The sequence below is a fragment of the Muscardinus avellanarius genome (genome assembly GCF_963383645.1).
Source record: "Muscardinus avellanarius genome assembly, chromosome: 16".
NCBI classification, from domain to species: Eukaryota; Metazoa; Chordata; class Mammalia; order Rodentia; family Gliridae; genus Muscardinus; species Muscardinus avellanarius.
In genome coordinates, this window is record NC_137802.1 from 44,164,032 (window position 1) to 44,191,688 (window position 27,657).

The 27,657-nt window shown below is 46.1% G+C and overlaps 1 protein-coding gene across 2 annotated transcripts; it reads right to left on the bottom strand.

Annotated features, from left to right (window-relative positions):
• Positions 1 to 5,637: 5,637 nt before the first annotated feature.
• Positions 5,638 to 26,994, bottom strand: LOC308275385 (nucleoside diphosphate kinase A; the record flags this gene model as incomplete). 2 transcript variants are annotated; one of them, XM_080713624.1, is made up of 7 exons in its annotated part: positions 5,638 to 5,806; positions 8,447 to 8,559; positions 10,144 to 10,245; positions 13,100 to 13,229; positions 21,793 to 21,905; positions 24,309 to 24,410; positions 26,869 to 26,994. In XM_080713624.1, the coding sequence occupies 7 exons, from the start codon at positions 26,992 to 26,994 to the stop codon at positions 5,689 to 5,691; spliced, it is 804 nt and encodes a 267-aa protein (XP_080569750.1). The 2 variants fall into 2 exon arrangements, with proteins under 2 accessions (XP_080569750.1, XP_080569751.1); XM_080713625.1 differs by lacking the exons at positions 5,638 to 5,806; positions 8,447 to 8,559; positions 10,144 to 10,245; positions 13,100 to 13,229 and adding an exon at positions 21,244 to 21,361.
• Between the last annotated feature and the right edge of the window lie 663 nt (positions 26,995 to 27,657).

The window sequence follows — 27,657 nt, forward strand, 5'->3', positions numbered from 1 at the left end:
TTAAAATTATCCTAACACTAAAGTGTTAAACTGGAATGGTTGACAAGATATACAGGATCTCAGTCTATGTGCTGAGGGTTTAGGGAAAATGCAATATTGTCCTACGTTTATTTTATTTTCCTTCCTAAAAAAATACCCCACAGGGATTCTGATCAGTTCTCTAACCATTTTCCTCCATCTGTGAGATAGCAACTTGGTATAACCACACCCCAAAACAGATGTTTTGTATTACCAAGAGAACCAAAAATTGTTCAAAGCTAAAAATGCACTTAAATTTCAGAATCATTCCAATTCCATATTTAACTAGCCTGGATTTGCTAGAAAACTAATTTGAAAGAATGTAATTCTCTTAAAATTCTTAGATGTAGTGTTGTCTTTAACTGTAGCCAGGATTTATTTTAACAGTAATAACTGGTTTGGACCATTTTAAACATTCCCTATTTTTAAATTCACACGACTTCCTTTAAACTAGGATACAGGGGTAAACTGGTGCCAGGTTTGCTCTCCGTCTTCTTTCTGCCGAGTTGTGACTGACTGAGAGAGCGCTAGCGTTTGCCAGTGAGGTTCATAAACTAAACTCTCAGGAATTCATTGCATCTGTTCTAAAGTGCTTCTGGGTCTTAGCCTGGCCTCTTCAGAGTGATCATACCACCTCCTCTGGAATATAGGCAGAGCTAATTAGAAATTAATCAAAATGATTAACCTCTACAGTCCTTCAGCCTATGGAATGCTTTAAAACATGTTAATAGAAAGTCCCAGGAGACCATTTTAGGTAAGATTTTTCTTTGAATTTTAAAATGCATAGAACGTTTAAAAACCAGCAGTTTATTTTCTAAAATATTGCTCTACTTTTGGGAATAATAGCATTGGTAATACGCACAGGTTTACCTCATTCTATGCAAGAGGGGTTAATAACTTAAGGTTTTGTAGTAGCTACTGGAAGTAAAATACATTACTTTATAGTGTAAGAATGTATGGAATCGCATGTCATCATTTCTTAATACTGACTCTGGGGGCATAAATGCAGATCACATCAACGCAAGTTGATTCTCATGTGTCAAATATATGTGAATTCAGCTGTAAAATTACTGGATATTTATCTTAAACAACATTGCTGAGAGGGACCTACCATACATGTGACATCTTCATACTTCCCAAATCTTTAACTTTGAAGAATCTCCCATAAACTTAAAGCCTAGAAGAGGTCCAAGGCAAGGGTACAACAGTCTCTATTCTCAGGCTCAGCGGATTAAACCCAGGGCTCTGGGTCCTTGACACAGGCACAGAAAGCCTGCCGTGCGGCGCACGCTACCAGTACCTTGGGTGCCGGGGCTCTCTGGGGAACTGAACAAACCAGGAGGGATGTGATTTGGAGCCAGCCAGTCCTGGTAATTAGTTCTACGAAATGCTCATTTGTAGCCAGGTATTATGAGCTTGCAGTTCTGTAGCAAAACCAGGCGCGGAGTATTTTAGAAGTTCCCACCTCCTCCTCCTCGCGTGTTTCTTGTCTTGATCCAGTGACCAACAGTTGAGGGTTGGTTAAGGACTCTCTTTAGTCTAAACACCACCTGCAGCCCTCTTCATTGCTCATACTCTAACTCCTGCTGCTGAGAACAGAAAGTAAGTTTCTGCAGAGGAGATGTATGTCTTAGCCATATCTCTGATTGTACAACTCAGTAGCCCCGCTCTCTTATGGTTCAAGATGATGTACTGCTGACCTCGGGTTTGTTTTTGTTTTCCTGTTAGAATTACCTGGGGACTTTTGGTAGTTTAAAATCTTTAACCTTTTCCTTGCTGTTGTATGAGGAAAGCTAAAGCTGTTATCAACTTTTTCTGCGGATACTAACACGGGTTTTCAGTGTTTGTTTGTTTGTTTTTTATTATTATTAATTTTGCGTGATGTGAACACCCTTTCCCATCAATATTTGTATTATGGTGCTATATATTTGGTAATGATCCTTTAATATTGGGAAGGGATTTTAAAAATACTGTGATTAAACTGGGTTTCTTCCTTTGATTTTCATATTTTAAATAAAGCCACAGTCATTTATACAAAAGAAAAACATCTGTCCCTGGGCAAATCTTTTGAGGACAGAGATCAAAGTAACTGCATAAGGTTTTTACATCATTTCTGTATGTATTTGATATATAGATCAATATCTGTACAAATTTAATCCTTTATTTTCTGGTAACTTGTGATCATTGAGAAAGTGTTTGAAACTTTCTCATGAAATGTATATAATGGCGTGAAAAATTCCCTCAGAGAAATTTATGTTCCTTTCATTTTTACCAAATTGCAAATTTTCAGCATGGATGTGAAAAGCATTAAAATTATAACTTTGTGTACAAGATGGAAATAATTCACTAAATTTGCCCTTTTTTACACAAAATAAAATGTTAAAGTTAACAGTCTTTGAATAATTCTTTAATGCGTTGTAGTTTGAAAGGGGGGGGGGTTCATTCAAACTTTTGAGCACCTTCTATAAGCAGCTGTTAAAATCTCTTGTGAGGCAGGGCATGGTGTAATCCCAGCATTCAGGAGGCAGAGACCGGAGGATGGAGGTTCTCAGACAGCCTCAGCTTCTTAGTGAGGTTCCTGGCAACTCAGTGAGACCCTGTTTCAAATAAAGAATAAAAAATAGGGCAGGGGGTGTAGCTCAGAGGTACAGTGTCCCTGGGTTCCATCCCCGGTACCACAAGGGAAAAAAAAATCCCTTGTGACCATTAGATCCATTGCTTCAGCAAGCAAGCACGTGATACTGAGGAATTCTCTGCGGTCTGGCAGGAGGAGCAGCAAGTGGGCCATCTGTGGAGAAATTGTCAGGGTTACCATGCTTAGTAGGAAGCTTTTTTCCTTTGCAGTGCTGGGGATCGAATCCAGGCTGGGGCGCTTTCAGACCCCAAATACATTATATCAGTGTCAGTCACTGTATTTAGTGTAGCAGTGTGCATAATAAACATATTCTCATATGGGAGTGACATTTAGTTTTCAGCATTTTATTAACAAAACTAAGTTTACCCATTTGTGTTTTTATGCCAGACTCCCAAGAGATGGTACTATAAATGTTTTTTTGTTGGTGGTAGGTTTGTTTTGTTTTGCGGTCCTGAGAATGGAACCCAGGGGCTTTCTACCCCCGAACTACACCCCAGCCCTTTTTTTATTCTTTATTTTGAAACAGGGTCTCACTGAATTGCAAAGGGCCTCACTAAGTAGCTGAGGCTGCCTGAGAACCAGGATCCTTCTGTCTCAGTCTCTTGAATGCTGGAACTACAAGCGTGCACCACCACGCCTGGCTATAAATGTATTTTAACTGTGCTAATCCAACAAAATCTCAAAAGCAGGGAAAATATGAATCTTACCCAGGAAAAGCATATTAAGTATCTCACACTAGGGAATAAAGAAAGGGGGTAGACTATTTTTTGGTGCACACAATATAATTTCAGCACTTGGGAGGCTGAGATGGGGATCACAGCTCCAGGGACAGCCTCAGCAAGTAGTGAGACTCATCAACCTAGGGAGACCATTTCAAACTAAAAATATGCCAAGTGTGGTGGCACACGTTTGTAATCCCAGTACTTGGAAGGCTGAGACAGGAGCTTTACCAAGGTTCACAGCCAGCCTCAGCTACTTAGGCCATCTGCAACTTAATGAGACCCTGTTTCAAAATAAAGAATAAAAAATGGATTTGGAGCCAGGCACATGCCTGTAATTCCAGCATTTAGGAGGCTGAGTCCGGAGAATAGCAGTTCACGGACAGCCTCAGCTGCCTATGCCCTCCGCAACTTAGACCCTGTTTCAAAATAAAGAATAAAATAGGGGAGGGAGTGTAGCTCAGAGGTCGAATGCCCTTAGGTTCCATCCCCAGACCCGGGAAAAAAAAATTGGATTTGAAGCCGGGCGTGGTGGCTCACGCTTGTAATCCCAGCATTTGGGAGGCTAAGACTGGAGGATCGCGGTTTGCAGACAGCCTCAGCTACTTAGGCCCTCTGCAACTCAGTAAGACCCTGTTTCAAAATACAAAAATTGGGCAGGGTCTGTAGCTCGGAAGTCAAATGCCTCTGGGTTCCATCAACAGACCCGCAAAAAAAAAAAAAAGAAAACAATGGATTTGAGAGGCTGAGACAGGAGGATCCAGGTTCTCAGTCATCCTCAGCTAGGGAGGCCCTTTACAACTCAGTGAGACCCTGTTTCAAAATAGAGTTAAACCGGGCATGGTGGCACACGCTTATAATCCCAGCGCTTGGGAGGCTGAGACAGGAGGATCGCACAGGTTCTCAGTCATCCTCAGCTAGGGAGGCCCTTTACAACTCAATGAGACCCTGTTTCAAAATAAAGTATAAAACAGTTAAGTCTGGGAGTATAGCCCGGAGGTAGAAAATCCCCTAGGTTCCACCCCCAGTACCACAAAAAAAAAAAAAACAAACATGGGGCTGGGGGTGTAGCTCAAAGGTAGAATGCTGGTAGGGTCAGTCTCCAGTACCGAAAGGGTGGGGGGAACCGATTCTAAACACATCCATTGACATTGTGTACAAAAAAAATTATCAGTTCCAGTCTCAGTATCCTGGGAAAAGGAAAAAGTGGGAAGGAAGCTGGAGGGAAGCCCCCCAAATGCTGCATGCATATGTCCCTCCTTATCACTCTGAACTTCACTATGATGTGAGACAATGCACCAATAAAAGTTAAAAAAAAAAGCCAGGCATGGTGGCCCTCACCTGTAATCCCAGTTCTTGGGAGGCTGAGACAGGAGGATCACAGGTTCAAGGACAGCCTTAGCAATTTAGACTCTCAGCCACCTAGTGTCACAATTTCAAAGTAAAAGGTGGGAGTGTAGCTCCAGGGTTTATTCCCCAGTACCCAAGACAAAAACAAAAACTTGGGTTCTGAGAAGGATCCCAGAGTAGGATCTTCCATACTAGGACTCAAAGCCAGGTGTGATGGATGGCGCACGCCTGTAATCCCAGCATTCAGGAGGCTGAGACGGGAGGATCATGGTTCGCAGACAGCCTCAGCTACTTAGTGAGGCCCTCTGCAACCTAGTGAGACCCTGTTTCAAAATAATTTAAAAAAATAGGGCAGGGAGTATAGCTTGGAGGTTGAATGCCCCTGGGTTCCATCCCCAGACACACCCCCCCCCAAAAAAAATAGGACTCAAACCAGGTATAATCCTAGTACTTGGGAGGCTTAGACAGGATTTGGATTGCAAGTTCCCCATCAGCCTCAGCTACTTAGTGAGGCCCAGTTTCAAAAATAAATAGGAGCCGGGAATGGTAGCGCAGGCTTATAATCCCAGCATTCAGTACCACAAAAACTATAAAATAAAGAATACAAAATAGGGCAGGGGGTGTAGCTCAGGTCAAATGCCCCTGGGTTCCATCCCCAGACCCACAAAAAAATAAAGGGCTGAAGGTGTAGCTCAAAAGTTAGAATGCCCATGGGTTCAATCCCCAGTACTGCAAAATAAATAAAGAGGACTAATTAATTTGGATAATGCCACTACAGCCAGAGAACAAGTCACTTCTTTCAGCTTATTATCAAATAAGTACAGGACACAGCACCAGTTCCAAAGGCTTTATTGGTAAATATGGTTTAGAAAAGAGTGCCCCGCCCCGTGGGTTCCGAGTCGGTGGAATGAAGCATCGTCCAGGGGCTCATCGGGCCAAGTGCTGAAGGACCTGCTTCGTCCACCGCTACTCATAGACCCAATCATGAGCACAAGACTTGTAGTCAACCAATTCGTCAGGCTTAAACCAGAGGCTGATCTCCTTCTCAGCACTTTTCACAGAGTCACTGCCGTGAATGATGTTCCTAAGAGAAAGAACAGTGACTAGTTACCACATTTTGTTTTGTTTTGCAAAACTGAGGATTAAACCCAGGGGTATTTTTTCTACCTCTAAGCTACACCCCCAGCCCTATTTTTTATTCTTTATTTTGAAACAGAATCTCACTGAGTTGCAAAGGGCCTCACTAAATAGCTGAGGCTGTCCGCGAACCTGCGAGCCTCCTGTCTCAGCCTCCCAAATGCTGGGATTACAAGCGTGCTCCACCATGCCCGGCTTCAGCTCCAAGTTTTAAAATGCCAAAGACAGCCAGATGTGGTGGTGCACTCTCGTAATCCCAGCACTTGGCAAGATGACACAGGAGGATCCCAGATTTCAGAACGGCCTCAGCAATTTAGGGAGACCCAGTTTTCAAATTTTGAAAATAAAGGGATGAGGTGTATTTGAAGGTAGAACACCCCTAGATTCCATTCTCAGTACCAAAAAATAAAGTGCCACACAGTCTAATAAAAAAGGATACCACTATAGACTTGTTTGGGGTTTTTTGGGATTTGGGGGGTACTAGAGATTGAACCCAGGGTCTATACACCCAGATTTGATTTTTTTTTTTTTTTTTTTTTTTTTTTTGCAGTACTGGGGATGAAACCCAGGGCATTCGACCTCCAAGCTACACCCCAGCCCTATTTTTAATTCTCTCTTTTTTTTTTTTTTTTTTTTTTGGTACTGGGGTTCCTGGAAACCCTTCTACCTCCGGGCTACACTCCCAGACCTATTTTATATTTTTATTTGGAAACAGGGTCTCTTAAGCCAGCGAGACTGGCTTCAAACCTGCACGATCCTCCTGTCTCCACCTTCCAAGCGCGGGGATTACAAGCGTGCGCCAACACGCCCGGCTAATTTCAATGAGTTGCAAAGGGAAGCTGAAGCTGCCCACGAACCACGATCCTGTCTCAGCCTCCCAAATACTGGGGTTACCACGCCCAGCTCCTAGGCCTATTTTTTTTTTTTTTTTTTTTTTTTTTTTTTTTTTTTTTTTGTGATACTGGAGGTGGAACCCAGAGGCTTTCTACCTCCAGGTTATACTCCCAGACCAATTTTCTAAGTTGCTGAAAGCCTCACTAAGCAGCTGAGGTTGGCTTCAAACCTGTGCGATCCTCCTGTCTCAGCCTCCCAAGCACAGGGATTACAAGCATGCGCCACCATGCCCGGCTATTTTTTATTCTTTATTTTGAAACAGGGTCTCACTGAGTTTCAGAGGGCCTCACTAAGTAGCTGAGGCTATCCTCAAACCTCAATCCTCCTGTCTCATCCTCCCAAATGCTAGAATTACAAGCCTGCGCTATCACCCAGCCCTTTTTATTTTGAAAAAAAGGTCTCACTAAGTTGTTGATGGTCTTACAAAATTGCTGAGTCTGGCCCTAAGCCTGTGATCATATCTCAGCCTCCCAGCTAGAAAGACTATCAATATATACCATCATGCCCAGCTTCACCTTTATAGCAAAATTAGCAGCAAACAAATTATACACTCTAAGGAATTTTAGGGGAAAATGTTTACTTTTTTTTTTTTTTTGCGGTACTGAGGATGGAACCCCAGGGACATTATACCACTGAGCTACACCCCCACCCCTATTTTTTATTCTTTTTTTTTTTTTTTTTTGCGGGTCTGGGGATGGAACCCAGGGGCATTTGACCTCCGAGCTACACCCCCTACTCTGATTTTTGTTCTTTATTTTGAAACAGGGTCTCACTAAATTATGGAGGGCCTCACTAAGTAGCCGAGGCTGTCCGGGAACCGCTATCCTCCGGTCTCAGCCTCCCAAATGCTGGGATTACAAGCGTACGCCACCACGCCTGGCTTATTCTTTATTTTTGAAATAGGGTTTCACTAAGTTGAGAGGGCCAGACTCAGCAATTTCGTAAGACCATCAACAACTTAGTGAGACCTTGTTTCATAATAAACACCTGTCATGTATTTTCTTTTAAACCTACTATAAACCAGATATCCTGGCACATGCCTATACTCTCAGTACTTGGGAGGCTAAGACAGAAAGATCAATGGTTAGAAGCCAGCCTCAGCAACTTAATTAAACTATCAAGAACTTAGGGAGACACTGATTCCAAATAAAAAAAAATTTTTTTTAAACGGGACAGGGAGTGGCTAAGAGGTAGAATGGCCCTGGGTTCAATCCCAGCACCACAAAATAAATAAATAAATAAATAAATAAATAAATAAATAAATAGCAGAGCATGGTGGTGCATGCTTGTGATCCCAGCATTTGGGAGGCTGAGACAGGAGGATCATGGTTCGCGGCCCGCCTCAGCTACTTAGTGAGGCCCTCCATAATTTAGTGAGATCCTGTTTCAAAATAAAGAATAAATTGAGTTGGGGGGTGTAACTCAGAGAACAGAATGACCCTGGGTTCGATCCCCCAGTACTGCAAAAGTAAAAGAATTTAATAGGGCTGAGGTATAGCCCAGTACCACCAAAAAAAAAAAGAAAAAAAAATCAGGTTGGGGGTATAGCTTGGAGGTAGAATGCCTCTGGGTTCAATCTCCAATTCCAAAAAATAAAAAATTGAGGATATGCTGAGCACATTTGCTTTACGTTCCATTTTACTAACTGAAGGAGAGCAAAGGCCAACAAGCCCCCTCCACCCCAAGGACGTACCTGCCAACTTGAATGCAGAAGTCCCCACGGATGGTGCCTGGCTTGGAATCTGCTGGATTCGTCTCCCCAAGCATCACGCGGCCGGTCTTCACCACGTTCAGCCCCTCCCACACCTTGACGGGAGGGCAAAGCAAAGGTTGCGGGTGCGCCGCTGGGCAACCACCATCGAGAACACACTCTCCCCCTGGGCAGCCCACCTCAAGTGAGGCCCAGCGGTGACATCCCTTCCAGATAACCCCAAGCAGAGAGCAGGGGCCTCGGTCAAAACAAATTCTACTGCAAATGGAGGATCCAACATCGGCTCCACTTGGGAGACTCCTCAGCCTAGCTAAGACGACGGGACAATCCTATTCAGCCACAAGCACAAACTGTGAAAAGGTGGTAAAGGGATACCTGGACCAGGGGCAGTGGGAAGAGCGGCCCAGAAGATGGCAAGTGACGGCCCTGGCTGAAGGGGAAGGAAAAGTATTCCAGGAAGAGGAAGAGGAAGGAAAAGTCACACTAAGGGAACAGCAAAGACTCCTCATCTTGCTTCCTTCCTATCACACAGTCTCTTTTATTTGTGTGTGTGTTTGGGGGGGGGGGGTACTGGGAATTGAACCCAGGGGCATTCTAAGTACTGGGATTACGAGCATGCACCACCACACCCGGCACACCCCTACACTTCTGTTCAGTCCCAAAAGGACATTACTGCCATCGATGGCATAGGAGCAGAGAATTTTTGCTTCAATGTATTACATACTTTAGGTTCAAGTCTAAGATACATCAAGATGGAAAACACCTAACAAAACCAAAGAAATTGAGCCGGGCGTGGTGGCACACGCTTGTAATCCCAGCATTTGGGAGGCTGAGACCGGAGGATCGCTGTTCGCGGACAGCCTCAGCTACTTAGGGAGGCCTCTGCAACTCAGTGAGACCCAGTTTCAAATTAAAGAATAAAAAAACTAGGACAGGGGCTGTAGCTCGGAGGTCAAATGCTCCCAGGTTCCATCCCCAGACCCGAAAAAAAAAAAAAAAAAAAAACAAGAAATTGACGGGTGTGGTGGCGCACACTTGTAATCCCTGCGCTTGGGAGGCTGAGACAGGAGGATCACGCAGGTTCGAAGCCAGCAGCTCTGGCTTAAGAGACCCTGTTTCCAAATAAAAATATGAAAAATAGGTCTAGGCATGTAGCCCGGAAGTAGAAGGGTTTCCAGGAACCCCAGTACCACCAAAAAAATAAAAAAATTTAAAAAAAAAAGAAGAAATTTAGTCAGGCATGGTGGCTCACACTTGTAATCCCAGCATTCGGGAGGCTGAGACAGGAAGATCCAGGTTCGCAGCCAACCTCAGCTACCTAGTGAGGCCCTCTGCAAATCAGCGAGACCCTGTTTCAAAATAAAGAATAAAAAATAGGGCTGGGGTGTAGCTCGGAGGTAGAATGCCCCTGGGTTCCATCCCTAGTACCACACACACACACACACACACAAAAAAAAAAAACAGAAGAAATTTAGCACTGTTTTATAGGTAGTGAGTGAGACTAAGCCCTGGAGAGATTTACCTTAATCTTTTTCCTCTCCTTCCAAGTTTCTAGTTAACTAATAACTCCAGCACACCCTATTTGTAAAGCAGTTTAGGATGGGGTAGGGGTAAAGATCTAAAACAGAACAGGCAGGCACTTAGTTTCCCTTCAGTCTCCATATCCCCACAGCACTCACCATGGCCACCACGGGCCCCGAGTTCATGTATTTCACCAGCCCTGGGAAGAAGGGTCGGTCCTTCAGGTCAATGTAGTGCTGCTTCAGATGGTCCTCGGAGGCCTGGCATTCAGTGGAGGATCCAGTTAGGAAACGGGCCACAAAGGCCCCACTGAGGCCCCACCCGGCCCTGAGCCCCTCACCAACACGGCAGGCTCTCTAGAAACCCAGTTTGGTATCTCTGACCACATTCATAGCTATGTGGTTTTTTTCCTTTCTTTTCTTTTTTTTTTAATTCTCAGCCAGGTTCAACAGCGACACCTGTGATCCCACTATTTAGGAAGCTGAGAAAGGAGGAAGGTTCCAGGCCAGCCCGCAGTAACTGAGTGAGACCCTGTTTCAAAATAAAAAGGGCTAGCCATGCGTGATGGCCATGCGTGATGAATCCCTCACTTGGGAGGCTGAGACAGGAGGATTGCACAGATTCGAAGCCAGCCTCAGCTACTTAGTGAGGCTCTCAGCAATTTAGTGAGACCCTGTTTCCAAATAAAATATAAGATAGGTCTGGGAGTATAGCCCGGAGGTAAAAAGCCTCTGGGTTCCACCCCCAGTACCACCAAATAAATAAAATAAAAAGGGCTGGAAGTTCAGAGGAAGAATGTTCCTGGTTCAATCACCAGTATCATAAAAGTATTAACAAAAATAAAGGTTTTTCATACTCTGAGGCCTCTAAAGAAGAAAATCTCAGACCAAAAAAAAAAAAAAAAAGGTCTACTATATCTATTCTTCAATTCTGGCTTTAAAAAAATTAATTTTCTGCCAACCAGTCTTCCCTGCTTTTGTGGAGCAAGCAAGAGGATAAAGCCATCCCAGCCATTCCATCCAAAAACAGGTTCAATTCCCAGTACCACAAAAAAAAAAGGGGGGCAGGGGGAAAGGCTGGGTGTAGTGGTGCACGCTGTAATCCAAGTATCTTGGAGGCTGAGATAGGAGAATCGCAGGTTCAAGGCCAGCCTCAGCAACTTGGTGAGACCCTGTTTCAAAATAAAAAAATAAAATAGGGATGGGAGTGTAGCTCAGAGGTAGAATGCCTCTGGATTCAATCCCCAGTACCATAATAATAATAGTAATAATAAGCTGAGCACTGTGATGCATGCTTGTCTGAGACAGGACCGCAGGTTCAAGGACAGACTCAGCAAGTAGTGACACTCAACACTCTAGCAAGACACTGTTTCAAAATAAAATATGAGGCTGGGGGTGTAGCTCTGAGATAGAATGCCTCTGAATTCAATCCCCAGTACCAAAAATAAAAATAAAATCGGAGTCGGGTGTGGTGGCGCATGCTTGTAATCCCAGCATTCAGGAGGCTGAGACAGGAGGATCATGGTTCACAGACAGTCTCAGCTACTTAGTGAGGCTCTTCACAACTCAGTGAGACCCTGTTTCAAAATAAAGACTAAAAACTTGGGCAGGGAGTGTAGCTCGGAGGTCAAATGCCCCTGGGTTCCATCCCCAGACCCGCAAAAACAATAATAAATTAAATTAAACTAATATCGTGCTGGAGGGTATAACTCCGGAGTCCATGGGTTCAATTCCTAGTATCACAAAAAAACCCTATCCAAATCATGCAACTGATACCACTTTATTTATTTTTTGGGTGGTACTGGAGGTGGAACCCAGAAGCTTTCTACCTCCCGGCTATACTCCCAGACCCATTTTCTATTTTATTTGGAAACAGGGTCTCACTTAAGTTGCTGAGAGCCTCACTAAGTAGCTGAGGCTGGCTTCGAACCTGCATGATCCTCCTGTCTCAGCCTCCCAAGCGCAGGGATTACAAGCATGCGCCACCACGCCCGGCCAACTGATACCACTTTAGCAGAAAGATTTCTAATCATAAAAATACCCTTGTAGTATCAATGATGTTATGGATTTTATAATATTTTATAATCTTTTTTTTTTTTTTGGTATTAGGGATTGAACCCAGGTGCCCTCTACCTCCAAGCTACACTCTAACTCTGTTCCATTTTTTGAAACAAAATCTCCTTCAAATTGCTGAGAGCCGCCGGGCGTGGTGGCACGCCTGTAATCCCCGCGCTTGGGAGGAGACACAGGAGGATCGCGCAGGTTCAAAGCCAGCCGCGCTGGCTTAAGAGACCCTGTTTCCAAAAATAAAAAAGTATAAAATAGGTCTGGGAGTGTAGCCCGGAGGAAGAAGGGCTTCCAGGAACCCTAGTACCACACACACACACACACACACACACACACACACACACACACACATTGTTGACAGCCTAGCAAAACTGCTGAGACTAACCTCAAATCTGTGATCCTCCTGTCTCAGCCCCCCAAGTACCGGGATTTCGGGCCTGCACCACCATTACTGGCACACATTATAATCTTAAACAGAAGGTATGACGGTCCAGATTAAGACAGCTGTGGGCTGCAACCGAGGCATCCGTATGTCAGAAAGAGATCACATCAAACTCTTCTGGCCCATCTACACCTTTCAGATAATAAGAGCATTCCCTTCCGTAACGAGCCTCACCTAAACCTCCAATACTTCTTAAGGATCAGATCTGTGCCCCAATACTTCCTAAGGTTTCAGATCTGTGCCCCAAGCTTCATATGCAAATTTTAATATGGGAAATACTGTCACCACCCCTACACCAGAGGAGGGTCTCTGCCCCTGAAACCTCAGTCATTCGGATGCTGCAGGCCAATGCACAAAGGGTCGGGGCCCCCGGCGCGGGCGCGCGGCCCGGGGAGGGCCCCGGCTTCCTCCGCTCTCTGCCGCCCCCCAGCGGCGGCCCAGCAGGGCGGCGGGAGTCGCGTCACCTCCGCTTAACCTTCCCTCCCAAGGGCGTCCGTCCCGGGGGAGCACAGGGAATCCCGCGGGGGCCGAGCCAGCCGAGGCGACCCCCAAAGGCGGCGGGGACCCCGGGCGGCGGGGAGGGCGGGAGGGGCCGCGGCGCGGTACCCGAAGGAACTTCATGGCCACCAGGCGGAATCCCTTCTGCTCGAAGCGCTTGATGATCTCGCCCACCAGCCCGCGCTGCACGCCGTCCGGCTTGATGGCGATGAAGGTGCGCTCGAGGTTGGCCATGGTCCTGCGGGGTCGGAGGTGCGGTCAGGGCTCGGCGGCCGCCAGGACTCAGTCCCCACGGGGCCCGGGCCGAGCGGCCACGTGGCTTCCCGGACGCCCAAGGCCGGCGGAGGGGACGTGCACGGGGGCAGCGGGGGCCGAGCTGGCGGCGAAGCTGGCGGCGATCGGCCGGGCCTTACCTGGGAGCTGGAGGGAGAGCGGCCGCGGCGCTGCGCTTCGGAGCGAGAGCGAGACCCAAGCGACCCCCGGACCCGGGCGCCGGCTGCAGAGGAGGGGCGCAGGGCGGAGCGCGGGGAGCCACACCCCGAGGGCCAGGCCCGACCGGCTGCGGCTCTGTCCCCGCCCAGCGCCCGTGGACGCCCTCTCCGGTCTCACGACTGAGGCTGACTGAGCAGGAAGTGATTTGTGCCCCACCCGAGCCTCCCCTAGCCGGCTGCACGCCTCTAAGAGCTTTCTGCTACCCCCACATGCTCCAGAACGCCCGAGAACCTGCTGCTGCTGCTGCTGCTGCTGCTGCTGCTGCTGCTGCTGCTGCTGCTGCTGCTGCTGCTGCTGCTGCTGCTGCTGCCTGGTGCAAGCCATCTGTGTTCGGCCTCTTCCAGTTGGACTCTCCCTCTGCTCAGACATCCCAGTCTTTATCCTCCCCTCCACCGAAAACCAGCTTTCCCACCCCTGTGCCCTCAGCCATCTATATCCAAATTAGAAGCCTCAAGCCGGGCGTGGTGGCACACGCTGGTCATCCCAGTACTTGGGAGACTGACACAGGAGGATCGCAGTTTGGAGGACAGGCTCAGCAAGTAGCAAGTCTCTCATCAACCCAGCGAGACCCTGTAGCAATTGAGTAGCAATATGAAGGGGGAGGAGCTAGAGTAGCCCAAGGGTAAAGTCCCCGCGATTCATTCCCTAGTCCCACAGATTGAGATCCTTCCTGGGAACCTCGACGTCACCTTTTACAGCCCTGAGCCTCTCTCAGCACCCACCCGAGAGGGCCATCTGCTCCTGTCTCTGTCCCAGGCCTCGGGAAGCCATTCAGACTCCTTAGCAAGATAGTGCATGTGTCAGTATTGGGAAATTGCTCAGGTACTGGTTCCAATAAAAGTGACCTTTTAAGGTGGTCAGAGCCTGGATGCACTCAGGCGGCCAGGCAAGAAAGAGTATAAAATAAGGAAAAACAGAGCCAGGCATGGGGGTGCACACTTGTAATTCCAGCATTCGGGAAGCTGAGACTGGAGGTTCGTGGTTCCCGGACAGCCACAGCTACTTAGGCCCTTTGCAACTCAGTGAGACCCAGCTTCAAAATAAAGAATAAAAATAGGGCTGGGGGTGTAGCTCAGAGGTCGAATGCCCCTGGGTTCCATCCCCAGTACCGCAAAAATTAATTAATTTTTTAAAAAAACCAGCCGGGCGTGGTGGCACATGCTTGTAATCACAGCATTTGGGAGACAGAGACTGGAGAATTGCAGTTTGCAGACAGCCTCAGCACTTATGAGGCCCTCCCAACTAATGAGACCCTGTTTCAAAATAAATATTTAAAAAAATAGGGCTGGGGGTGTAGCTCGAAGGTAGAATGCCCCCTGGGTTCCATCGAAAGAAAGAAAGAAAAAGAAAGAAAGAAAGAAAGAAAGAAAGAAAGAAAGAAAGAAAGAAAGAAAGAAAGAAAGAAGAAGAAAGAAAATAGGACTGGGGGTGTATCTTGGAGGTAGAATGCCCCTGAGTTCCATCCCCAGTAAAGCCCTAAGGTCACTGGAAGCTCTACCTGGCACATCTCCATAGCTGTAGAGATAGCAAGAGCCTTGTGCTCTGCTCGGAGAGGTTACACGATTAGGGCCTCTGTTTCAGTGTTCCTCTGTGACCTGGCCTTGATATACAGGATGCAAACTCATTATGTTACTCCAAAGCAGGACCAGGTAAGGGGCAACTGATACAGCAGAAGTAGAAGATATACTTACACTTAACAAGTACACTGGCCAGCAACAAGATAATACCACCAGCCTAAAAGGAGTCGCTAGCCCAGTTGTCCTAGAAACACTGATAAGAATACACCAATGGGCCCTGGTCTGAGAGGAGGGCAGAGTTCCACTTCAGGGCTCTCCAGTGAGCCTGCCAGGCACACTGCTTTTCTTCTCTTCCCTTTCTATTTCCTACTGACTTTGTAACAAAAATTTTTTTTCTACAACTGAGCCACCTATTAGGTTGTTTTTGTTTTGTGTGGTACTGGGGATGGAACCCAGGGGCATTTGACCTCCAAGCCATACCCCTAGCCCTAATTTTATTCCTTATTTTGAAACAGGGTCTCACTGAGTTGCAAAGGGCCTAAGTAGCTGAGGCTGTCCACGAACTGCGATCCCCCGGTCTCAGCCTCCTGAATTCTGGGATTACAAGCGTGCGCCACCACACCTGGCACCCCCAGCCCTATAGTCTTTATTTTGAAACAGGGTCTCACTGAGTTGCAAAGGGCCTCACTAAGTAACTGAGTCTGTCTGCAAACCATGATCCTCCTGTCTCAGCCTCCCAAGTACTAGGACTACAAGCATACGCTACCACACCCAGCTCTCCTATTAGGTTTTTTTTTTGTTTGTTTGTTTGTTTGTTTGTTTTTGGTGGTACTGGGGGTGGAAACCAGCAGCTTTCTACCTCCGGGCTATACTCCCAGACCTATTTTATATTTTATTTGGAAACAGGGTCTCACTAAGTTGCTGAGAGCCTCACTAAGTAGCTGAGGCTGGCTTCGAACCTGTGTAATCCTCCTGTCTCAGCCTCCCAAGCGCTGGGATTACAAGCGTGCGCCACCACACCCGGCTTCCCCTATTAGTTTTAATTTTTTCCTATTCAAAAACTCTACTTGAATAGAGGAATAGAGCCCACAGTGCCATTACAAACCATAACAGCACATGCTTTCTGCAGTATGGCCCTGGTCATCTGTCTCCCCACCTACCTTTCCAGCCACAATGAGCTGTTCTGTTCCTGCCCAGTAATACTATGTGGTCACTTATCCAGATCAGTGGGGCTTTGTGGCACATGCCTGTAATCCCAGTATTTGGGAGTCTCAGACAGGGGGATTACAGGCTCAAGACTAGCCTCAGCTACTTAGTAAGGTCCTCTGCAACTTAGTGAGATCCTGTTTCAAAACTAAAGAATAAGCCACATGTGGTGGAGCACACTTGTAATCCCAGTACTTTGGAGGCTGAGACAGGAGGATCGGATCGCAGGTTCACAGCCAACCTCAGCTACTTAGTGAGGCCGTTAGCAACTTATTGAGGCCTCGTTTCCGAAGTAAAGAATTAAAGAATAGGGCTGGGGGTATAGCTCAGAGGTAGAATACCCTTGGGTCCCATTCCCAGTATGGCAAAAAATAAATATAAATAAAATAAGGCTGAGAATATAGCTTAGAGGTAGAGTGCCCCAGGATTCAATCCCTAGTACCGCAAAAAATTAATAATAATAATAATAATAATAATAATAATAATAATAAAGCTGGGCATAGTGACACATGCCTGTAATCCTAGTACTTGGGAGGCTGAGGCAAGGGAATCACGGGTTCAAGGACAGCCTCAGCAAGTAGCAAGACTCTCATTAACCTAGCAAAAACCTGTTTCAAAATAAAAATAAAATCAGGCTCTGGGTATAACCAGAGTAGAATGCCCCTGGGTTCAATCCCCAGTACAACAAAAAATATAATAACAATAGCCTGGCCTGGTGATGCACGCTTATAATCCCAGTACTTGGGAGGCTAAAACAGGAGGATTGCAGGTTCCCAGCTAGCCTCAGCATCTTAGTGAGGTCTTGTTTCAAATAAAAATAAAATCTGGGTGTGGTGGCACATGCTTGTAATCCCATTACTTGGGAGGCTAAGACAGGAAGATCACAGGTTTGTGGCCGGCCTCGGCAACTTAGTGAGGCTGTCAACAACTTAGTAAGACCCTGTTTCAAAATAATAAAAAAAAAAAAAATAGGAGCTAGGCGTGGTGGCGCACGCTTGTAATCCCCACACTTGGGAGGCGGAGACAGGAGGATTGCGCAGGTTCGAAGCCAGCCTTGCTGGCTGAAGAGACCCTGTTTCCAAGTAAAAAATATAAAAATAGGTCTGGGAGTGTAGCCTGGAGGTAGAAGAGTTTCCAGGAACCCCAGTACCACCACAAAAAAGAAAAAAAAAAAATAGGGCGGGTAGCTGGATATGGTGGCACTTGCTTATAATCCCAGCATTCAGGAGGCTGAGACTGGAGGATTACAGTTCGTAGGCAGCCTCAGCTACTTACTGAGGTCCTTTGCAACTCACTGAGACCTGTTTCAAAATAAAGAATAAAAAATAGGGCTGGGGGTGTAGTTCAGAGGTCAAATGTCCCTGGTTTCCATCCCCAGTACCGCAAAAAAAGGGGGTCTGGGGGTATAGCTTGGAGGTAAAATGCCCTTGGGTTCAAGTCCCACTACCTCAAAAAAGAATAATATTAAAGCATAAGTGTGCATGTGTAGCTCAAAAGTAGATAGCCCCTGGGTTCAAGATGGACATGGTGGCTCACACTTGTAATCCCAGTGCTTGGGAGGCTGAGACAGGAGGACCATGCAAGTTCAAAGCCAGCCTCAACTACTTAGTGAGGCTTTCAGCAACTTAAGTGAGACCCTGTTTCCAAATAAAATATAAAATAGGTCTGGGGGTATAGCCCAGAGGTAAGAAGGCCCTGGGTTCCATCCTCAGTACCAAAAAAAAAAAAAGAGGGAAGAAAAAAAGACCCTGGGTTCAATCCTCAACACCAATAAATAAATAAATAAATTAATTAATTAATTTAAAAAATAGAGAGAAAGCTGGAAGCTGGGAGTGTAGCTTTTATGTAGAATGCCCCTGAGTTCAATCCCCAGTACCAAAAAAAAAAAAAAAAAAAAGTTCAACTGAGACCCATCCTTGGCAAGATTGAAGATTCTAATGGAAATCAGGTCTTCAACTTGGAAGCAATTCCCACTCCTGTCTGCCTGGCAAATCACTAGCTCCCTGCAAGTTCCCTCCCCCGCTTTTATTTCTGTTTCCAAAAATCACAGGGTGCCTTGACCACTCTGTGATCTAGCCAGCTAGTTTCCCCAGCAGGCTTGACCCCAAGCTGAGGCCTTTAACTCTCCCAAAGCTCTGATAAAAGGTTTCAGTTTTTGTCCAAAACATTGAAAGAAACTAGCCCAAGGCCCTGAGCCAAAATTCCTAAACCCTCATATAAACTCTACACACTGACCCCTCTCTAAAGACATACCTATATACAGCTTTCCCGTCCATGTCTGTATCAGGAGGAGCTGCACATTCTGCAAGTAAAGCTCCCCTAACAAACCCTTTGGACTAGTCACCCTGGCATTTAGTGCTTCTTTTTTTTTTTTTTTTTTTTTCTTTTGTGGTACTGAGGTTTGGACCTAGGGGCATTCTACCTCAGAGTGACATCCCCAGCTCTCTTTCTTTCTTTCTTTTTTTTTTTTTTTTTTTTTTTGGTGGTACTGGGGTTGCTGGAAACCCTTCTACCTCTGGGCTATACTCCCAGACCTATTTTATATTTTTATTTGGAAACAGGGTCTCTTAAGCCAGCAAGGCTGGCTTCAAACCTGCGCGATCCTCCTGTCTCCGCCTCCCAAGGGCTGGGATTACAAGCGTGGGCCACCATGCCTGGCTTTTCACTTTTTTCTTAATTTATTTATTTATGGCAGTATGGGGAATGAAACCCAGAGGCATTCTACCTCTGAGGTACACCCCCAGCCCTATTTTTTCTTTGTTTTGAAACAGGGTCTCACTGAGTTGCAGAGGGCCTCACTAAGTAGCTGAGGCTGGCCGCGAACGACGATCCTCCAGTCTCAGCCTCCCAAATGTAGGATTACAAGCGTGTGCCACCATGCCCAGCTTCGTTTTTATTTTGAAGCAGGGTTTCATTAGGTTGATGAAAGTCTATTTGAGGTTGCACTCAAATCTGTAATCTCCCTGTCTCAGCCTCCTAAGTCCTGGGATTACAAGTGTGAGTCACCAGGCCCAGCTTCCTGTAGTGCTTTTCTTGGAATCAAAACAGGCCCCAGTTTGGAAAATGGATCCAGCCCTCCCATCTCCAAACACCTCCAAAGGCAACCTCATCCCAACGATCCTCCTCCTCTTCTCCAAAGGATCTTTTCATTCTATTGCCTCTGCTAAAGCCAGGTGAACAAAGAAAACACCAAAGAAGAAAACCTGATAAAAGTTTGTGGCAAAAATCATTGTTGTCTCCCAGTATTTGACCCCATTCACTCACTTTTTTTCCCCTAAGTTGAACTACCAATTTTTTACATGAGCACAAGGTGACCCAAAGGACGTTTCCCAGTTCCTCATGTTATCTAAATGCAATCATATGACAATTGTGGCCCATGTGATGCCAGGGAAAGTGAAGGCTTTAAGTTTAGTTGTACTTTCCTTTTTTAGATCTGGGGGTTGAACCCAGGGGCACTTTTACCACTGAGATGCGTCCCCAGCCCTTTTTATTTTGAAAAAGTCTCATTAAATTGCCTGAGACTGGCCTCAATCTTACCATCTTCCTGCTCCAGCCTCCCGAGTAGCAGGAATTGTAATCTTACCCCACCAGGCCCAGCTGCCTTTTTTTTTTTTTTTTTTTTTTTTTTGCAGGTTTGGGGATGGAACCCAGAGGCATTAGACCTCTGAGCTACACCACCTACCCTATTTTTTATTCTTTAATTTTTGAAACAGGGTCTCACTAAGTTGCGGAGGGCCTAAGTAGCTGAGGCTGTCCAGGAATGGCGATCCTCCGGTCTCAGCCTCCCAAATGCTGGGATTGCAAGTGTGCGCCTCTATACCCAGCAGTGCTTCCCTTTTCTTGAGACAGGGTCTCACTATACTGTCCAGGCTGGCCTTGAACACCGGCTTCAGCTTCTCAAGAAGCCGGGACTATACACACCTGCCTCTGTCAGCTCAGTTGTTCCTTGAAGAGTAAAGGATACTCCTTTAACTTCCCTCCCAAACTTTGCAGAAGATGGATCTAGGTAATGATTCATTTCAAGTTATTTAAAAAGGAACTGGGTAAGCCGGGCATGGTGGCACACGCTTGTAATCCCTGCGCTTGGGAGGAAGAGCCAGGAGGATTACGCAGGTTCAAAGCCAGCCACGCGCGCTGGCTTAGGAGACCCTGTTTCCAAATTTAAAAAAATGTAAAAATAGGTCTGGGAGTGTAGCCTGGAGGTAGAAGGGCTTCCAGGAACCCCAGTACCACCAAAAAATAAAAAATAAAAAAATAAAAATAAAAAAAATAAAAAGGAACTGGGTCAGAGCCTGACCATCACCACCCCTACTGACCAGTTTGAAATTTATTCCTGTTTTTATGGGAGTGTAGCTCAGAGGTAGAATGCCCCTGAGTTCAATCCCTGTAACACACACACATACACATACTCACACGCAAACTAAGGATTGAACCTAGGGCTTTGCCTGTGCTAGGCAAGCCCTCTACCACTGAGATACAACACCCACTCTGGATTTGTTTTGTTTTTTGAGACAGAATCTTGCTAACTTGCCCAAATTGGACTCAAACTTGCGATCCTCCTGCCTCAGCCTCCTCAGTAGTTGGGTTACAGTTACACACCACTGAACATGGCTCCCAGTCCCCTCTTGACAACCTAGATCCTCCATAATTCTTGTTGACCAGCTCAGTGCCAAGGGTGAATGGGATGGAGAGGGAGAGGAGAGGAAATTGGCAAAGAATGTCTGCGTCATGTACGTGAGATCTCTCTGGCCACTATAAGTTATATAGTACTGACAGATTATTCAGAAAACACAAAAAGGAAAACAAAAACGCAGAGTAATACAGCAATAGAAAGTAACCGACTCAAGTGATCCTCCATTGAGATGAAACATTTTAATCTGATGGTAGAACATAATACTGTACAGGGAGCCCTCAGCTCCAAGAGTTTCCTCTAGGTTGTGAGAAAGTTCCAGAAATGCCTAGGCTTCTCATGGCCTGGTCCCCTGCCCAGCTGGAATGGGAAGAAGCCGACAGGCAGGCGTGAAGGCCACCCTCCTGTCACTCGTAGATCCAGTCCCGTGCACAGTTCTTGTAATCCACCAGTTCTTCGGGTTGAAACCACAAGCTAATCTCCTTCTCTGCACTCTCCACAGAATCGCTGCCGTGGATAATGTTCCTGGGTGAGCAAGAGATGGCCACATTACCAAGATCAGAAGGATTAAACTCCCAGAAACCCACCACACCCCCACAGCTAGAAAGCCTAGCGTCCTAGCAGCAGAAAAGCCAGAGGGCCACGTACTTTATACCATGTCAAAAAAACAAAAACAAAAAACTCACAGCTGCCACTAAAGGAGGAATGAAGAATGACCTCCCACATCCAGCCCTCCCAGCAACACCGACACAGGGAGTGAGAGCCTTCAGGGAAGACTCTGGCCAGGTCCTACTCTCTCAAGAGGGACAGCCACAGCGTGATGATGACCAAAGCCCTCACAGTCCACCACCACCAGAGGGAGGATGACAATGAACTTGGACTTAATATTGACCTATATATGGGGCGGCTAACTCGTTTTTTGGAAAAGGGTTTAAAAAAATAAAATAAAATCTTACCTGCCAACTTGGATGCAAAAGTCGCCCCGGATGGTTCCAGGCTTGGAATCCGCGGGGTTGGTCTCCCCAAGCATCACTCGGCCAGTCTTCACAACGTTCAGCCCCTCCCAGACCTCCGAAGACAGAAGATATGGTCAAGAAAGAAAACCAACCTCGGCAGGAAATCTACCAACTACTAATTCAGAAAAGGGCCCCACTGAGATGGCATTTATTCACTGAACAGACTTTTACAGGGCATCTGCTTGCTCTGTCACTGGGGACACTGGTCTCCCTGCTCCTGCCTTTTTTTTTGAGGCACCACGGGTAGGATGCAGGAGCTGTCTACCTCTGAGCTACACCTCCAGCACTATTTTTTATTCTTTATTTTGAAAGAGGGTCTCACTAGTTGTGGTAGAGCCTCACTAAGTAGCTGAGGCTGGCTGTGAAACCAGATCCTCCAGTCTCAGCCTCCCAAGTACTGGGACTACAAGCATGTGCCACCACGCCTGGCTCAGAGTGGCCTTTATTATTATTATTATTATTATTATTATTATTATTAACTTTTTTTTTTGTGGTGGTACTGGGGTAGAACCCAGAGGCTTTCTACCTCCAGGCTCTACTCCCAGACCTATTTTATATTTTATTTGGAAACAGGGTCTCACTAAATTGCTGAGAGCCTCACTAAGTAGCTGAGGTTGGCTTCGAACCTGTGTGATCCTGTCTCAGCCTCCCGAGCTGGGGATTACAAGTGTGCTGCCCAGCTCAGAGTGGCCTTTAAAAATGCCTGAAACCTCCCTGATTTTCCCAGCACTAATGAAGGACATGGCCAGCACAACCCTACGATGCGGCTCCTGGCTGTATCTCTAACTTCTCTTACCCACCAGGATTCGGCCTTCCTACTCTTTCTGTACTTCAAAAAGCCAAGCTCCTCCCTGAGTCCTTTTGCACATGCTGTTTTCTTGGGAATGTTCTTCACTGTCATTTTGTGCAAGGCCAGCTCCTTGTCCTTCAGATCTTAGTTTGAAAATCACATTCCTGGGCTGGGCGTGGTGGTGTATGCTTGTAATCCCAGCATTTGGGAGGCTGAGACAGGAGGATAGTAGTTTGAGGCCATCCTTAGCTACTAATTAGTGAGGCTCTTTGCAACTCAGTAAGACTCTGTTTCAAAATAAAGTATAAAAAATAGGGCTGAGAGCTGGGCATGTGGCGCACACTTGTAATCCCCCCGCTCGGGAGGCGGAGACAGGAGGATTGTACAGGTTTGAAGCCGGCCTAAGAGACCCTGTTTCCAAACAAAAATATAGAAAGTGGGTGTCTGGGAGTGTAGCCCAGAGGTAGAAGAAGCCCAGTACCACAAAAAAAAAAAAAAAAAAAAATCACCTTTCTTGACCATTCAATTTAAAGAGTTCACCTGCTATGATATTGCAGTGTGTCTCACTAACTATGAGCTGAAGCATATTTCTTAGTTCTTAGTCTGCCCCTCCCTACTCTCTTCAAGAAGTGTAGGCAAGGGTTGGGGATCTTGCTCAGACGTAGAGTACTTGACTAGCATTCATGAAGCCTGGGTTTGATCCTCAGAACCACAATTTAAAAGGGGAGGGGGCCAAGGGTGGTGGCGCATGCTTGTAATCCCAGCATTTGGACGCTGAGACAGAAGGATTATGATCACAGACAGCCTCAGCTACTTAGTGAGGCCCTTTGCAACTCAGTGAGACCCTTCAAAGTAAAGAATCAAAAATCTGGCTGGGGGCCGGGTATAGTGGCACTTGCCTGTAACCCCAGCATTCGAGAAGCGGAGATCGGAGGCTCGCAGTTTGCAGACAGCCTCAGCTACCTAGCGTCTTGCAATTCAGTGAGACCCTGTTTCACTAAAAATTAGGGCTGGGGTGTAGCTCAGAGGTACAATGGCCCTGAGTTCCATCCTCAGTACTGGGGGGGAAAAAAAAATCAGGTTTGGAGATGTAGTTCAGAGGTAGAATGCCCCTGGAGGGGGCATGGTACCATACACTTGTAATCCTAGTACTTGGGAGGCTGAGACAAGAAGATCGCAGATTCAAAGTTAGGCCTTGGGAATGTAGCGAGGCTCAGAAACCTAGTGAGACCCTATTTCCAAATAAAGAAATAAAATCAGGCTGGGGGAGTAGCATGGAGGTAGAATGCCTCTAGGTTCAATCCTCAGAACAAAAAAAAAAAAAAAAAAAAGAGGAGGGAGTGTAGGCAAAGTAAGCTATAAAAACAGATACCCATTCTGTCTCATTCATGACTGTGTCCCCATTCATCGGGACACAGAAGATTGGGTCTAGAAGAGAGCTTGGTAGAAACCTAACAAGCAATACATACTTAGCAGCAGTATTGCAATAAACAAGAGACAATCTCCCTGCCCTACGGGGGCTTCAATTGAGCAGGCCGCTCCTGATTTCTCCTAGCCATAGGTCTTCAGAGCAGCAGGCAGATGTGTCTTCTCTTTGCTGGGTCAGAGAGTGGACTCATACCCCAACTGAGCCATTCCCACCTCTATCCCACACAGGCACACTCACCATGGCAACCACTGGCCCTGAGTTCATGTATTTCACCAGGCCAGTAAAGAACGGACGGTCCTTCAGGTCGATGTAGTGTTCCTTCAGAAGGTCTTCTGAAGCCTGTTGCACAGGACAGAGAATGAGAACCAGCCCCATGACTATCCAGGAGCCAACAATCTAGTTATTCCCCCTCACCCACCCTCTTACTAAAACACGAGCACTCAGCTCATTGGTTCGTTCTAGCTGGACTCATGGTCCACGCTACCAGAGGAAGCAGTGACGGGACTAAAAATGCTTCTGAGCCTGGTGTGGTGGCGCACGCTTGTCATCCCTGCATTTGGGAGGCTGAGACCAGAGGATCGCAGTTCACCAACAGCCTCAGCTCCTTAGCGAGGCCCTCTGCAACTCAGTGAGACCCTGTTTCAAAATAAAGAATAAAAACTAGGGCTGGAGGTATAGCTCGGAGGTAGAATGCCCCTGGGTTCCATCCCCAGTCTCACACACACACAGAACTACATGGCAGTGTGGTCACTTTACAGTAGGTATTCACCCCTCAACCTATCTCTTCCTATTCAAATAGAAGACGTGTAGAAGTCACCTCCTAACACATTCTGATCGGACCTTCTCTTACCAGAATACTTTTTTTTTTTGTGGTTATGGGGATGGAACCCAGGGCATTCTACCCCTGAGCTACACCCCCAGCCCTATTTTTTATTCTGTATTTTGAAACAGGGTCTCAATGAGTTGCAAAGAACCTTACTAAGTAGCTGAGGCTGTCCGCAAACCACGTTCCTTCCTCTTGTCTCAGCCTCCTGAATACTGGAATTACAAGTGTGTACCACCGTACCCGGCTCTTTTTTTTTTTTTTTTTTAAATCTCCAGCCCCTTTTTATTTTCTTGTTTTGAAAGTGTCTTGCTAGGTTGCTGAGAGCCTCACTAAGTTGCTGAGGCTGTCCCTGAACCTGAAATTCTGTTTCACCCTTCCACTACTGGGATTAAAGGCATGCACCACCTAGGGGATTGAACCCAAGGGCATTCTACCTCCAAGCTGTATTCTCAGCCTTATTTTTCATTCTTTATTTTGAAACAGGGCCTCACAAGTTGCTGAGGCTGGCCGTGAACCTGTGATACTCTTGTCTCAGTCTCCCAAGTACTGGAATTACAAGTATGGGGCATCACATCCAGCTCTAAATATGCTTTTTTCTTTTTCTTGTGGTACTAGGGATGGAACCCACGGGCTTTCTTTCTTTTCTTTTTTTTTTTTTTTTTTTGGTGGTACCGGGGTTCCTGGAAGCCCTCCTTCCTCCGGGCTACACTCCCAGACCTATTTCATATTTTTGAAACAGGGTCTCTTACGCCAGCACGGCTGGCTTCGAACCTGCGCGATCCTCCTGTCTCCGCCGCCCAAGCGCGGGGATTACAAGCGTGCGCCACCACGCCCGGCCCCATTTTATTTATTTATTTAGCGGGTCTGGGGATGGAACCCAGGGGCATTCGACCTCCAAGCTACACCCCCTGCCCTATTTTTTTTCTTTATTTTGAGACAGGGTCTCACTAAGTAGCTGAGGTTGTCCGCGAACCACGATCCTCTGGTCTCAGCCTCCTGAATGCTGGGATTACAAGCGTTCGTCCCCACGACCAGCTCTGATTTTTTATTCTCTATTTTGAAACAGGGTCTCAGTAGGTTGATGAGTCTCACTACTTGCAGAGGCTGTCCTCGAACCTGCAATCCTCCTGTCTCGGCCTCCCAAGTACTGGAATTACAAGCATGCGCCACCACACCCAACTTTTCTTGAGTTTGTTTATGAGTAAAGATTGTTGGCCACCTGGTGTGGCAGTCCACATCTGTAATCCCAGTACTTGGGAGGCCAAGACCTGAGGATCACAGGACAGCCTCAGCAATGTAACAGGACTCAGCAAACTATCAAGACCTTGTTTAAAAAAAAAAAAAAAAAAAAAAAAAAAAAAAAAAAAAAAAAAAAAAAAAAACCACCAAGCTAGAGGTAGAACATTTCTGGGTTCAATCCCCAATGCTCCCACACACACATATTACACACACACACAAAAAGTTGTTGGCCAATCAATTTTTTGTACTTATTGAGATACTGCTTTTATAGATATCTTTTATAGATATCTTTGCTATGTCAGGAGACACTATCTAAAGGAAAACCAGTTTCCCACCCAAGTCCCAATGGTACCTAATAGATGGGGCACTAACCAGGTAGTAATTGATGATGTGAAGATTTTCTTGCTGATAAACAGCCGGCCTCAAAGGGGCAAAAACATTCTCTAAAATTACCTGCTTAGGAAGCTAAAACACGCCCAAAGCTGAGTCAGAAATTACAGTGCTACAGTAATATGTGGAATTCTACATTGCTAAGGAAAAAGACTATTTTTGAAAGTCCCAAATAACTTGTTTTGTTCCAACATTGAGCCAAGATGCTAGGTCACTGAGGGGTTAAGACATTTGTAGTTAACCTACCATGGAGACATCTAAAAAGAGGAGACCAAAACACTTATCTTCAGTGTTCCCCTATCCTGTAAAGGAATCATAATAGGAAGAATGAAGCCCACTTACCAGCATAAATTTCAAGCCAACAAGACGGAATCCCTTCTGTTCAAAACGTTTGATGATCTCTCCCACAAGACCCCGCTGGACCCCATCAGGTTTGATGGCAATGAAGGTGCGCTCACTGTTGGCCATGGTCCTGAGGGGAGAGGCAGATCATTATCCTTCTCGAGCGGATTACCTCATAAAGCTGGTTTAAACCTCTCATATCTACTCCAAGACTCTCTGGCAATATCCCAATTTCTCCTCAACCCCTAATCTATGAACTAATATCCCAAAGTGGTGGAAGGCCCAAAAGCAAGGACTGTCATTTCCATCCAATTTGACTTAATAAGCTTCTGTTATCATCTGTGTATCCAACACTGTGATGGAACCAGGCAGGAAATGGAAAAAAAAAAAAAAGGTAAGACACACTCTTTCTGAATAATGCAGACTGGAGAACACCACACTAATGTGGTTTACTAGTGCAGAAGTGACAGCTGGTACAGGCCTTATGAAATAAGAGTTTGGCCTGCAGCTGTGATATTAAAACTGAAAGGGGTTTTAAGAGATTATGGAATCTCAACTCCCTTCATTTTCCAAGCTACACCTTAATATGTAATGAATACTACGACTACCCAACAAATAATGAATTGTGAGAGAATTACAGCCATTAGTAATACCTACTATAGAATACAACATCCAATCTAGACCCTTCTTTTTCACAGGAAGACCTCTCCATGAGAGGAGGCCCCTCGCCTTGAAAGATAATCCCTGAGGTAGCACCACCTCCTGGCTCATCTTTCCTGAACTTGAGTT